The 14,976-nt window shown below is 44.2% G+C and overlaps 1 protein-coding gene across 1 annotated transcript; it reads right to left on the bottom strand.

The window, feature by feature from the left end:
* Positions 1-2,584: 2,584 nt before the first annotated feature.
* LOC100843875 (probable receptor-like protein kinase At2g42960) lies at positions 2,585-7,819 on the bottom strand. Its single transcript, XM_010233758.3, has 9 exons — positions 7,366-7,819; positions 7,201-7,254; positions 6,115-6,876; positions 5,907-6,011; positions 5,157-5,279; positions 4,915-5,085; positions 4,682-4,811; positions 3,166-3,375; positions 2,585-3,087 (listed from the first exon to the last, which is right to left on the bottom strand). The coding sequence occupies exons 3-9, from the start codon at positions 6,777-6,779 to the stop codon at positions 2,956-2,958; spliced, it is 1,536 nt and encodes a 511-aa protein (XP_010232060.1). The 5' UTR covers positions 6,780-6,876; positions 7,201-7,254; positions 7,366-7,819; the 3' UTR covers positions 2,585-2,955.
* Between the last annotated feature and the right edge of the window lie 7,157 nt (positions 7,820-14,976).

Below are 14,976 nucleotides of genomic sequence, written 5' to 3'. Positions count from 1 at the left end.
GCAAGTGGCTTTTCGGATGATTGCTTTTTGGTTTCTAGAAGCTCATGGTTAATTAGTGGGATGATGTGATGCTACTGTTTAGTCCTGTTAGCTTGCCGAGCAGCCAAGTGCCGAACATACTCAAATGTCAAAGACTCAGTTTCTGACCTAATCAGGTAGCAAATGCGTGTCCAGTAATTGCATAAAATTCTATTTCAGTAATCACTTCGCAAACTAAAGTCAAAGTCAATATTTAGTGCCCTTGTTCAAAAAATGGTTAGTGGAATGATGTGATGCTAATGTTACTATTTCTTTTTTGCGGGGCACTTTTGGTCATTTTTGACAATGGATACCCATCACCCACGTAAACGTCGGGTAAAATCCCTTCAAGAATAAACTTTTGGTCCAATTTTTTATCCATGAGTATGCAAATGCAGAAAATTCTATAGCCGTCAGGTAAAGCAGGTGCGGGTATGAAAATGCACGATCCATAATCCATACATGTATGCCTGTGTAGGAGTTGAGGGCATGTACAATGATTGATAAGGCCATCTTTTCTTATGTGTCTCACGTCATTTAGATAAGATAACAAAACATTTGGAGTAAAATACACCCGCGGTCCTAACATTATTGACGAGGTGTCAAGTTAGTCCTAAAATTACTAAACTACATATTTAGGTCCCAATTTTTTGCTAAGTGTGTCACGACAAGTACTACGCTCGTCCAGGAGCGTTTGACCGGCCTACGTGGCGCGTGGACTGAGTACACGTTAGCCAGAGAGCCCGTTGGACATAAGTGACGTGAGGAAAAATGCATCCGCGGTCCTAATATTATTGACGAGGTGCAAAGTTAGTTCTAAAATTATTAAACTGAATATTTAGGTCATAATTTTTTGTTAAGTGGGTTACGAGAGGTCCTAAGCTCGATAAGGAGCGTTTGACCGTCCTACGTGACCGAATACACGTCGGCTAAGCCGCCTGTTGTCATAATTGGCTCTATGAAATACTGTGTTGTCTCACCCATCGCCGCGGTTCTTGCAGGCGAGTCACCAGAGTTGCGGCTAGGGAGAGTAGAGAATTGGGGTGGCTTGCTGGGTTTTAGGGGTAGCTACTAAGTTGTTGGGGGTGCTTGGCGGCGAACCGGAGGAGTGCTGGCAATGAGCTCGTGTAGCGATGAGGGCGGTGCTAGGCGGTGGAACGTTCAGTATTCGCGGTGCTAGGGTGTATTTAATCTAATTTTATAACTTCAGTCATGCCCAGCGGGCCCTTTAGCTGACGTGTATTCGGTCAGCGCGCCATGTAGGCTGGTCAAACGTTCTTGGACGAGCTTAGGACCTGTCATGACACATTTCTAAAAAAATTAGGACATAAATATGCAGTTTAGTAATTTTAGAACTAACTTGACACCTTGTCAATAATATTAGGACTGCGGGTGTATTTTAGTCAAACATTTGCATGGCTTATGTGTCGTGGAGTTGTGCTTACTAAAGATAACTTGGCTAAAAAAATTTGGGTAGGTCGCAAAAGATGTGTTTTCTGCGATCAAGATAATACTATCCACCACTTGTTTTTAGATTGTCCGATGGCGCCTTTGGTGTGGAGAGTTGTCTTTGTGACTTTTAATCTTCCACCTCCCACTTGCATCTCGAATTTATTCGGTTGTTGGCTCCATGAAATGGAGAAATCTCTGAAATAGCTCATTCTTGTTGGGTCTTGTGCGATTTGTTGGTCTATTTAGAAGTGTAGAAATGATTTGGTTTTTAACAACAAGAAAGCTTCCAACTTTTTGCAGGTGGTCTATCAGGCTGCGTTCTGGCTCCGTACTTTTTCCCACTGCTTTCTTCGAGGGCCAAGAATGCGTTCTGGCTCCGTACTTTTTCCCACTGCTTTCATCGAGGGCCAAGAATTCAATGGAATTTGGGTGCAACGGGAGTTCTACATCCGGTTTGGGTGGCGCACCGAGCGTAGGCTAGATAATAGATCATTTCTTTTCAACCTGTTTTGCTTCTTTTTTTAACAATCTTGAGATGTAATACTGGATGATGTTTTGATACTTCGTTTAATAATATCAAGGATTAATTCAGTTGAAATCTTCGATGTGATTTGAAATCTCACGGTTTAATTCAGTTTTGAGTTGAAGCTTGTACCATGCCGCAAAACAGAAGCCTGTACCAGTCGAGGCAAAGCTTTGGAAGCTGGATTCTCGGATCTGAACTGAAGCCAAAACATTTGAAGATAGCAAATGGACTGAAACAGGAAACATCGTGCCAGACTGTCAGTCACCCTCGCCACCAGATTGTTACTCCCTCCGTTCTTAAAACGACGACAAGAATTTAAGAACAGAGGCAGTACTAATAATCAATACAGTTCAAATATGGAGTATTATTTATCTCTTCAGTTCGAGAGCAATTTGCGTGGACAACGCGACAGTTTAGTTCTAGGCAGAAGTCAGTCAAATCAACATGTTCAGCCAAATGAACCATGTAACTTTTGGCTGATTCAGTCAATGAACTCACCCCAGGTAGATTGCTGGAGAAACGGACACTTGACAGTTCACACCAGTCTGTTCTGCAGCACTATGGAAACACATAAACAAGCAAACACTCTAAAAAAAACAAGTAAAAACTGAAATAGCAGCAATCAAAGAACCAAAAGGAAATCAAGAACGGTCCACTTCCACAAACTGAAGGAACATCATGGATCATAAGTATGATCATCCCAGGCACCAACACATACCTATACAGCACACACAAAAAAATGACCAAAGACCAGGAAATTCTTCCTCCAAGAATGCTTCTGCTCGACCTAATAGCTCGGCCTAAATCTTAGCTAGTAAAATCTGGGCGTGCCTTCCTTAACCTACTAATATTTCCTACTAGGGTTCAGTAACCACCTCGGTGAATAGCATCATTTCTCAGAATGATCAATGAACAGGAGTGCTCACGGTGTAAGATGCATTTGTAAACATCAGGCTCAGTCATGACTGAGACCGGTCTGATCTTGAGCTGCCAGTCCGTTCTACCTTGTTTGCAAATTCAGCAGAATTCGATCCCTCCGTAATAGACTCGATGTCCATGCTTCCTGTGCGACTCCTCCGGTTTCGCCGATCCTTTTCGAAATGGAGATATGTTAGCCAAATCATGTGCTTAGGGTATACGTTAAAGTGGAGTAGCTTTTCAATCGTTACCTCTCGATATGGAACTTCTTCAGACTCGAGCATCCTAGCAACCTGACCCATCTTAGGTCTCTTTTCAGAGTCAGGATCAACACACCTTAGTGCGATTAACAGAGCTCGCTTAAGAGCCCTAATAGTTGGCCTAACCTCTAGGATTGGATCAACCACTTCTTCTGCTCTCCGGTTGGCTATCATCATTTTGAGCCACTCAACAAGATTGACCTAATGAGAGGGTTTGTTATCATCTGGACAAAACTATTTACTGATCCTTTTGAAACTTTAAATACTTACTGGATTAAATGAATCACAAATCATAATAGCCAGGAAAAAGTAAAAACTGATACAAGTTTTCTCATGGGCACAATACTAGACTATCATATAGTTTAGTTGGCATTCAATGGAAACATATAGTTTAATTGGCATTCTAGTTTAATTTACCCCCGGAGCTTCACTGATCAGGCCGTACAAACCTCTAAACCTCAAAAAGTCAAAAATAAAAACCATCACTTGGAGAACAGAACTTCAAAACCCTATATTTTACACCGAAAACCTTACTATCAGATCATGTAACTCCAATGGCTGGAAGCCTGGAACTGGAGGTTGTTTTGCCACCATGACTAATGACGTGGAGTGGCTTTGCCGCATAGAAGGATGTACAAGTTTGTTCAACATAGTCAACCAATGGGCTATACTAAAAATCACAAAATGCTATATGTTTTCCTCCATCCTCCATCGTACATGAATCAAGTGGCTGGTCCTGGCCTCCTAGGATCGCCGGTCAGTTTGATGCCCTAGTGATGTCTCATGGTGCAAGCAACATATATATTTTGGCACTGAGCATTGCTTGTCTCTAACTGGCAGGCTGGCAACGCAACCTGTCGATAGCCTGTCATGAAGCCACACATGACACGTGTGCAGCTTTGTGAGTCATTACACCATGATGTCTGCCTCATCTGCACGAAGCAAGCTACCGCCTCTCTCGCCCTTCTTCCCATCAGCCATGGAAGAAATAAATGAGTGGGAGGTTGAGGGTCACAATAGACTGAGGAAGACATATCGACACTGCAAAATTTGGCAAGCAGCAGCAATTTGGTGGCACATTCTGCTCTGGTGATCGTACACAGCAGTAGCCTGGCCATTGATGCTTACAAAGGAAGATCTGTAAGGAGCTCCACCTCTAGGATACTGAATGTTTTTCATGGGGGACACTATATCCACCTTCAACAATGTTTTCCAATCTTCCATGGTGGTGTAGTTCCAATAGGACTGGAAAGGGAACTGATGAGAAGAGAGAAAATTAAGGCTATCTTATATTTTCTTTGTGAAGCTATCGCCACACCATCAACCAAGGTGCTCTAGCATTTGAAAATTAGGATGCAAAATACCTAGTTTTAAAGTTCAGTGTTCAAGAGCCCGAAACACCAAGGGTGTAATCTGGACATTCTCCAAGAAATAAATGGTGTAGTAGGATCCACATAAGAACAGAAGGAAAACAAGAAAACGAAATAAACAACATCAAATCATTTACCTCATTGGCAGAGCGGCTATAATCAACAGGGTCTCTTCCAGTCACAGTTTCCAACAAGAGAACACCAAAACTATAAACATCACTCTTTTCATTTAACATCCCCGTATTAGCGTATTCAGGTGCAACGTATCTAAAAAAAGAAAAAAAGATGAGAAATATATTAAACTCATTTAAGCATGATAAAGTAATAATGCAGAAGACCAACAAAAGGATAAATAAGCTGAAGACAATACCCAAATGTTCCCATCACTCTAGTAGTAATGTGGCTTTTATCTGACCCCAACATCTTGGCCAATCCGAAGTCAGAGACCTTGCCGTTAAATTCATCATCAATCAAGATGTTGCTTGATTTAATATCACGATGGACAACTTTTGGTTCTATTGCTTCATGAAGGTAAGCAAGTCTGCAATCAAATAAATTTAGACATACACAGTGTATGCGTATCTTATAGACTGAAAAGCTAGTGAAACTTACGCTTTTGCAGTGCCTATAACAACCTTCATACGATTTTCCCAGCTAAAAACACCATGCTGACGCATAGCTCCATGAAGCCACTGCTCCAAGTTACCATTGTTCACAAACTCATAAACCAGCATCCTATTGAAATAAATCACCATTATATTGTTACTGTGGTGCCTTGTAAAGATACGAGTACAAATTTCTACGCAAGTTATGCCATTTTTTTTCCCTCAGAGAGCAATGACTGCAGACCAAAAAGACATCAACTGTCACTAAATTGGGGGAGTGTGCAAAATTTAGATACAATTATGGTCCCTAGCATAGCATACGAGGCTACAAGCCTACAAAATACCTCATGATGCTCCAATTCTGTACAATAGGTTAATAGTTTATGCTGTACAATAGTTCAGCGACACAGGAACTAAGAATGTTTACTAGGTGATGTACTTAGTTGTTAGTTTCCAGAAATAAAGATGTAAAAACATTAGGATTTTTTTTGATATAGTAAAACCACTTAACAAGAAAGAAACAAAAACTGAAGTTGTATTTTCCATATCGATTTATCAAGGGTTATTTTAGGTACTCCTTACACAAACTGAACAGCAGATTGCTGCATTCGAATTAACGCAGTATAAAGTACATATGTAAGTCAGAACAAGTGTTAATTTGCTTAATGAACAAACATTTTCCGGTCAGTTCTCCTGAACTGCATAGGTTGCTCAAAGAAATTACTGACAACTGATTGAAGCCTGGCTATTGACATACCTGTTCACTCCCTCGACGCAATATCCCAACAGACGAACTAGATTCTTATGTCGGACATGGCCAATGGCCTCAACCTCCACTCTGAATTCCTTCTCTGCCTGACCCCTGTAAAACCAGTGATGATGCAAAATTGCAAATGATGCACTAGGCGAATTAGATTGGAATAAGCATATAGGATCAGAGCAGTAACAAACAAAAGTGAGCTTACATGTTGTTAAAGATCTTCTTGATGGCAACGTCAGTTCCATTCACTAGACGCCCGCGATACACGACCCCATAACCACCCTCTCCAAGCACATTCTCCTTTGAGAAACGGTTGGTGGCAAATTCAAGGTCACGGAGAGTGAACCAATGTCCCCAACCGAGATGAGAGAATTCGGGAAGGCCAACCAGAGGTGACGCTGACACAAACGCTGCAGGAGAATATGGCTTTCTACCATGCTGCCCTGAGCTGCCATCTTCACCAGAATGCACGCTGCCACCACGGTCCACATTACAAACCGAGCTTCCCTGGCTCATGTTATCATGATCTGACGACTTGCTCAATGCCATATGCCCCGGCGTCTTACCCGGCTCCCGGTTTGCGTGCTTGTCTTGCGGCGGGAAGCTAGGCTGCTCACGTTCATGCATCGTCTGTGCAAGGCTGCGACCGCCGCCAACCCTGTCGACCGGGATCTCCTTGGAGTAGATGGGGATCTGTGTCTGGGTCATGTTGTCAATTGTTCTCTTTGTCCTGCGACGGGACGCCACCCAGATACATATCATCAACAGAATGGCCACAAGAAGAGCAACTACGCCAATTGCAATCCAAATCCACAATGTGAGCCCAAGAACCGTCCTCGTCATCTCTGAATTCAGATCGGTTGAACCCATAGTGGCGACGTGCTAAATTCTACAGTATCTTGCGAAATTCAGCTCTGCTGTGTCGAAGTAGATCCCCTACTAGGCATCGGTAACTGAACTCTTCTCCCTGCAGAACGAGAGGAAGGCACTTAAATATACCATTCGGCTGTTGTCGCATTGGAACAATCAACACATCTCATGTGTAAACACAGCCGTCTCTTTGCTCGGAAAAGAATAAGGAAAAAAACATCTCTTGGATTACCCCAGCAAATAGAGCCGAACTACTCACGATTTCTGCTCCATACAGCAATTGCTCCCAAGAGAAAACACACTTTTTTTAAATGCGTCGATATAAAGCAGACCGCAGGAAATACAATTGACAGTCAAAAAGGAAAGAAGATATTTTATCCCAGTACAGCAGTACCATCACTTGAGAAGAAAGTAAGCTTACCTATTTCTGCAAGAAGACCTCCATCTACTCATCCCTCAAGCACAAGCAAAGGACCTGAAACGCACAAAAAGGGAAAGAACCAAGAACAAGGCGAAATTAAGACCCATAACAGACACACTTGATGAAGCTACAAACTTGAGATCAGAAAATGCAAGCAGAACCAACCCAGTGCAGCAGAGCAAGAATCCAACCTGTGGCACCAATGGCGAAAGGGAAACACCAGAGAGAGAAGGGGGGAGAGAGAGAGATGGGAGTAAAAGGGGGTAAGGTAGTGGATGTTGCAGGTATGGCATTAAAGGCTGGATCAGGAAGAAGGCAAGGAGAAACGGGTGGAGAAAGCAATTAAAGAAAATGGTGTGGTAGATTCTCGTTCCTACTATGTGAAAATGGTGAAATGGGAGCGAGGAGGGGAGATCGAAGGAGGCAGAGAGTGAGAGAGGGAGATGAGAGAAACAATGTGCTGGTCTGCAGGATAAGGTCAACTGACAGAATAGAATAATTGCATGTATAAGCATGACACAGAACAGAAACAAGGTGCATGGATTTAGGCTGGCTCGAGGACAGACTTGGCCACTATCTTTTGCTTCCCCCAGGCCACCGGCCACGACCCGTCCTCACTGTGTCTTTGTCCTCCCCCAAGTTCTGTGTTGTTTTGCGCACTTTATAAATCTCCATCGGGTCTGCAAATTCTTGGTGTATGCCGGGACACAGCTGTCGCTGGTCATCAAATTCTCTCCGGCGTCATCGGATCCTCTGCAGCGGCCTTTAGCCTCGGTATTGATGGTGCTGGATGTTTCTTACTCTCTCCTTTTCAAAATTGGAGTATTTCGTTTTTTACAATGCTTTGATCAAAAATTACTCACACATGTGATAAAAATTATAACTACAGGTAAGTATCCCTATTTTTTTAACACAAGTACAATGATATATATTTTACATCACCTAAATGCATATTGATAGAGTAATTGTTGAGAGAACGAAATATGCCTTGATATTTTGGAGCCGAGGAAATAAGATCCTGCCGGTCTAAGATATGCAAGTGTCCACTCAGTAGCAGAGAATAATTACTCAAAGGGGAAATTGGTTAGGGGACATCGTTATTTTGCGGTCTTTGTCCGAACACACTGTTCGATTGTGGATTTGCCCAATACCATTACAATTTCCAGGTCATTTGCTGAAATACACCGCCCATCCAAAAAGGGAAAGTCTTGTGAAATTACAATATCTGCATCTGCATCTGCATCGGGCTTAGATCTAACCCTCGCTCTTTGCCTTTTTGTTGTTCTGGTTCAATTAAGCCTCCAAGTGATGCATCTTATTTAGTTAGGATCCTGATAAGGTTCATCATATCTTTGTTCATGCGATGGTCAAGAAAAAAGTTCGGCAAATATTCTTGGCACACGAGACTTGAATTTGATTGATCTAAAAAATTCACTGAAATGTGCCAGACAGAATTGAACACTTGCAGATCAATAAATCAATCAATTGCGGCACCTAATTAATAAGTATCGATCGACTTGCATCTACGTTACAGATCTAAAGTATCCTAATTACTCAATCTATAGCCAAAAAAAGAGTCAAGTATGAGTATGGTCAAGTGAGGATAGAAAGGGGACGGCGCCGCCGCCCTGTCTTCATCTTGCAGTACAGGGTGTGCTGCTGGAGGAACCTGAACACGGTGACGCTCACTGCCGTGTTGTAATGGAAGAAGAGAAGGGGGGTAAGGCTGTAATTTCATGGGACTTTCTTTTTTTTAGACGGACGGTGTGTTGCAGCCAATGCCCCGAAAATTGTAATGGTACTGAGCAAATCCACAAGTGTGTTTGGGCCAAGACCGCAAAATAACGGTGTCCCCTGCCAATTTTCCCTTACTCAAACCCACGGCTTCAAGTTATCTTGCTAGTATGTTTTAGCATATGGGACTATAGCTTCAGTATTAATCGTTGTAGTGAGCCCAAACTCAAATTTGAGACGTGGATGACGGAAATTCTGATTGCCTAGCTAGGCTGACCAGACGGTGAAAAAAACTGAAGTTTGGGTTTTTCGTGATAAAACAAAAAAACAAAAGTGGTGGCTTTGAGAAACATTTGACGATGAGAAAAAAGTGTATTGTCTATTGTTTAGTTGTCCCATCTTTTTTTTTCATTCACTTTCAACCTGTCTTCCTGTTCTTTGGTCTTCCCCGCAATGACTTTAATTTTTTCTTCTTCTTCGACAACAATGGTGCGACCACCTCCAAGGACTCATTTTTTCTACCTAGTCCGGCCGACCTAATGTCTTCCCTATGTATCGACAACTCGTTATCACCACCACGTCCTAACCTCCTTCTTGGTCTTGCTGTTGTCCACCGACAACCTGTATAACTCGGAGACCACCAAGTTTTTCTTCGACGCCAGTACCTCACCCTACCACGACACTAAAACCGAAAACTATAACCTCTCCTTCACCGCTCAACATCACCGTTGCCTATTCCTTGAATCCAACCTGGTCTCGGCGGGGGCCATTGTGCCGCATCCTCCTTGCCTCCACCACGGTCCGATCCCGTGCTTTTTCCAAAATCGCATGAACCTTTTGAATACCAAATGCCGAGTTAGTATTTACGAATTTACAAAAGAAAATTGATGTTCGATTTTTCTCATCTTTTTTGCACGTACATGTACCTCAGAAAAGTCACGTGCGACTAGGCCGCGCCCTGGAGCATGTGTTTGAGTTTGAGTGAGACGGGCAGCCTCTGTAAATTGTTTGAAGAAAACTCGAGGACCAATTAAAGCAACTTGCTAAAACTAGGAGATCGAATTCGTGAGCACAGGTCTCCGCACTAGATCGTGCGCAACACAGATCAGACTGACGGGTGACGCATACGTACGATCGATCACCACACCCGGAAATGCAGAACCGCATACGTAACGTACGTGCCGGGCCCCCGGGACCATGCCGCCGGTGTAGCAATAATGCGAGGAAAACCGGAAAGCCGGACATGCCAGGTTTGCATGTCACAGGCACCACCGGAGGCTTCGCCCAAAGTTGGTATAGCCGCGCGCAGGCTCGCACGCAGAGCAAAACAGAGCGCGCGCGGCGGAGAATGGAAAGTAAGTAAGTAAAAGCGAGGGGAACGCGACGGAATCAAAATCTCGGTAGGTTCTGGCCGATCCGGGCCAGCCATTAGCCAAAAAGGCACGTTGCGCGATTCCGTTGCCACCCGCAGGACGGAACAGCTGCTCGATGATCCCAAATCATTGGTGCGGCGGGCATTCGGGGGCGGCCGTGGAGTACGTGGTCCAAAGTGGCTCTAACTCGCCCGCGGGCTGATTAGTAGATCAGGACAGGACGCGCCGCTCTCGGGGTTAGCCTGGCGTTGGCTGTCTCCCGTTATCGACCCTTAGTACGCACGGGCAGGCCATGGGGGTCTGCAGGCGCAGTTGTTGCCACGATCTAGCGTTAGCTGTTTGTCGATCTACGCCCACTCTTAACCATCCGACTCAAGCATTTGCGAGCGCTCATGTCGCGAAAGCGAAATGATAAACTTGCCGGGCCACACTCTTAGATTTGCTGGCACCTGTAAAGAATGTCTGTATTCAAGGCCTTCGTTGTTCTTTGCCTTTCTACTGTTTTTTTTTCTCTCCGTGCTGAAACCTTGATAATTGAAGTATTGAACAGCTAGCAGAGGGAGGGGGTACAAATCCCGTAAACCGAGCGCCAACTGTGTCCGAGGACCGAGGCAGAGGCATATGCCATGTCCATGTGCTGGCTGCGGGTAGGCACGCATCGTCATCATGTGATGGCTGGCGGGCGCCGTCCCGAGTTCCCGACGCTCTAGCGAACAGTATCGGCTGCCTGTGAATGCTTTGGTACCACGTACTAGAGCCGTTCCAGTAGTGCAGAACAGTTTGGTCTTATGTTTTGTGCATGTTATGCTTCACAGACGTTGTACTCCGGAGTATTGTACACCGAAGACCACAGCTGTGGTCTGCTGACCCGCTGTCTCGCTGCCTATCAGAAACAAGCCACAACGTATGGGCTGGACGGAAAGTTGACACGTAAATCCCCGAAAAGGGAAAAAAGTAAGCTGGTACCGGCAGGCTTCATGGGATCGATGGATTTGGAGCAGTCCTAATTTGCAAGCTGGTATGCATGACTGACATATCTACAGCCAGCTCATACTGATACTGCCACTGGTGATACCAGACGTCGCCGTCACGAGGCAGATATACTATCGTCCTTTTTCTTGACATTGTTTTTGAGACTTCCTTTTGTTGAGATTTACTTGATCGCACGCGTTTAAAAAATGCAGCAATTTATTCGAAGAACTAAAAAAGAAAGAGTCTGCTTATAGCCAAGGGACTGAGAAACAACAGCCGATGGATAACTGCTGGGTTTCTTATTGAGCTATTCTCTCGTGCCCCGGAATTAATATGACCTGTCAATATCTTAATTTAATGGCTCAGATTAAATGTTATTTCTTAATACTCCAACTTAGCTAGATAGACTATCAGGATGGAGTATTAAGAAAGCAGGGTAAAGACGTAATCTAACATGAGGAGGTGGCAACGTACCCCGCGCGAAGGGCGGCGGCCGTCGCAGCGAGCTGTGCGTAGGGCGGCAGGAGACCGGCGGGGGCCGCTGTGAGCACTGTGACGGCGAGGTGCGTGAAGGGCCGCGGCGGCGCAAGAGGAGGAGGACGCCGACGCACTGGAGGTGGGCGGTGGCAGGGGCAGCGATCTGCGCTTCAGGTGGCTGCCGCGTGCTGAAATGCCCTTTCCTTATACTCCATTCAGTCCAGTGGAGTATTAGGTACTGTAGGTTTCACCTTCTTTAATTAGTTTATAGATCAAAACACTTCGTCATGTTCCAGTTTACCATTAACTTTGTTCAGTTAGAGCATTTCCAACGGGTACCTTAAAATTGATTTTAGGGAATGACACTGACACATGGGGTAGGAAAGAGAAGATATTTTGGGAAAAAATATGTCCATCTCTAGCAGGTTCCTATAAGTGATTTCCTTTTTTTTGGCCCATCACATTGACACATGGGGTTTGTCTCTCAATGACCCACATTTGTTTTCCCTTTTTTTTTCCTCCTCTGTCCTCTATACCTGGACGCAGATTGACCTGACCTCGTCGGCCTACCGACGTTGCAACGTTGCACCCAGCTGCCCGCCTGCGCATACTGCCGCTGCTGGCCACGTTGCCATCTGCCGCCACTTGCACTCGCCGCTAGTCCAAGGAAGGGCCCGACCTGTGGCCGCACCTGCTGTGTTCACTGGGCACATCGCTGACACACGTCGCGCCGCCCCTGACCCTGCTGCGAAATCTATGTCGCGACGGCCAAATGATCAAGCTCCATTGCGAACGAATCGACGACAAAGGGAGACGGTTGTGGGCACGATTTGGGGCGTTGCTGACCCAATTCAGCGGGGAAGAGGCTGGGGGCAGGGGAGAGGGGGGCACCGAAGGCGCGGGAAGGCGGTTGGAGCTATTTTTTGGTTCTCTACATTTGGGGATGAGGAGAGAGAAAATAGGGAAATTTCTAAAAAAATTGGGATTGGGAACCATATAGGAAACCTGCTGGAGCTGTTTTTGCAAGTTTTAGGAAATGGTGATAGTTATTTTAGAGAATTGGCCTTTTTAGGAAACCTACTGGAGTTGCTCTTAAATTGTTTCATTATGGGCTGCACCGAGCCTTGCTATTCTACCATGTCTTCATCTTGTGTTTTTAGTTTGTTTATTATGTTGGTTTTTGCTTAAGTACACATGAACATAATGCGTGTTTGAGATCATGTCAAAAGTACCAAATTTTGAAGCACGACTGGTTTTCACTACCATGTTTTTTATTTACTTTTTTGCAGTTTTGCTATGTCCAAACTGTATGATTTAGTGTGACTGCTCAGTCGTCCGATTTGGTTTGTGCTTTCAAATTTGGAATGGATGATGGAGAGGAGGGAGTGGATTGAGATGTATACATTTTGCTTAAAAGTCAGACACCGAAAGTATACAAGTACACAGTGTGTCAAAGGGTAACTTGCGTTTAATTAAGAAAATCTATTAAATCTCATTCATGTGCAACTCACTCACAAAAAACTGAATTGCACATACAAATATTAATGTGCAACTCACACAAAAAATTAAATTGCACAACAAGAGGGGTGATGTGTGGGTCACAAAAAAACTCAATTGCACGTCAAGAGTAAAAGTATTACTGTGCAACTCACCTTAAAAAATTACAATTGCACATCATGAGTATTGTTGATTTGGCAATAATGTCGACCTTGGACCAGGCAATTTTGAGACGCACCTTCGTCGTGCCCCTTTCCAAGGTAGTGGCTCGAAGGTTGACTTCGGGAATGAAACCTCGAATTCGATCTAAGGTCAGATTCGTCATCATCATCACGTGCAGCGTTCCTTTTTGAAGACTTTGCCTAGCAGTTATGTTTCTTTTTCATTTGTTTCGGCCTGTACCATAGGGTTAGCAGTAGTTTGGTGTGGTCTTTGTTTCTCTTTTTTGGATCAACTTTGTTCGGTTTCGCTGAATTGTTGTGTAGCTTTACTGACTTTAATAATATATGGCCGCGTGCATCAGTCGAGAGGCCGCGTGAATCCACAAATTGTGAGTTTTGTGGATCTATGGAGAATATAGACAACCTTTTCTTCCAATGTTCTGTAGCTTGATTCTGCTAGTCTTTGGTAGGTTGTGCCTTTGGTCTTAACAAGGTGCCACATACCATGTCAGAGTTAAGTGAATTTATACCGGAAGGAGATAGAGGCGCGGTTAAATCTCTGAAAGTATTTGGAAGATTAGAAATGCATCTTATTTTGATAAGAAACAATTGAGCAATCATATTAACATTGCATTTTCTGTTTGTCACTGACTATATCTTGGGATGGACTTTAAAAGGACGGTAACGAAGGCAAGCCGTGAGAAGCTGCTCACATCTTGTCGCGCGTCGCTCATGAAGTGTATCAGACAAGATACGGGTGGAGGCCAACAACAAAAAGACTCCCAAACACCTGATGGGGTACCAGTTTTTTTGGCATGTAATAAGTTGTTCCGTTATGATGATGTTTAGCTCCTGGAGTTGGCTGAAATGCCATTGTACAATTCTGTTTGAACCTCTATGCTACAACATTAATTTCATTAATGAAACTGGGGGCAATGCTCCTTTTGATCTAAAAAGAAAGTCGAGAGGCCGTGGGTTATCTTTCTTTTCGGGAGAACAATCTGCTATAACGTAAAAGAACCAGGTTTAAACTACATGAAAGTGTAACCTGATGCTATGTCTAGCAAGCTAAGCTTGTCTAACCGAGAGCTCTTTGGTCTGACAAACTAACGTGATCAAGCATTATACGTGCAACTAAGCTAACTTGTACGGAGTAATAAACATCGATTGGCGGAAAAATAAAAGGAGGCTGCAAACCAACAAAGGCGTCCGCTCCAATGTGCAAACCAACCATGGACACGAATGAAAGCGAAGCCTGAGACAATGCATCGAAGGAGCCTGTGGCACGCCGGTGATCATGATGCCAAGCGCAGACGATGATGCTTCCGCGGTTCCGCTGATCGGAGCTTCCGATTGGTGGGTAGTTTGCTTTCGTCTTGTGTTCTGACGTTGTTGGTTCAGTTCAGTTGTGGTGCATTGTTCTCTGGTTCAGTTTGTATGTACTAGTATGTTACTCTGCAGTCTGCGTCTTCTTTCTTAGGTTGTTCGAAAGTGAAAGTAGTTGGGTTCAGTCAGCCGACTGTTCTCTATTCAGATATCACAGCATGGGTGAAACGCGCGAA

This window comes from Brachypodium distachyon, chromosome 2, assembly GCF_000005505.3.
Source record: "Brachypodium distachyon strain Bd21 chromosome 2, Brachypodium_distachyon_v3.0, whole genome shotgun sequence".
In the NCBI taxonomy this organism is placed as follows: Eukaryota; Viridiplantae; Streptophyta; class Magnoliopsida; order Poales; family Poaceae; genus Brachypodium; species Brachypodium distachyon.
This window is presented reverse-complemented; position numbering and strand designations above follow the sequence as displayed.

What these genes read in the sequence shown, in the direction of transcription:
- LOC100843875 (XM_010233758.3), bottom strand. Translation starts at nt 6,779, where the DNA reads ATGGGTTCAACCGATCTGAATTCAGAGATGACGAGGACGGTTCTTGGG. An exon ending in AAGAAGATCTTTAACAACAT is followed by an intron (nt 6,012 to 6,114) that starts GTAAGCTCACTT and finishes CTGGTTTTACAG; the next exon opens with GGGTCAGGCAGAGAAGGAAT. An exon ending in TGCGTCGAGGGAGTGAACAG is followed by an intron (nt 5,280 to 5,906) that starts GTATGTCAATAG and finishes TTATTTCAATAG; the next exon opens with GATGCTGGTTTATGAGTTTG.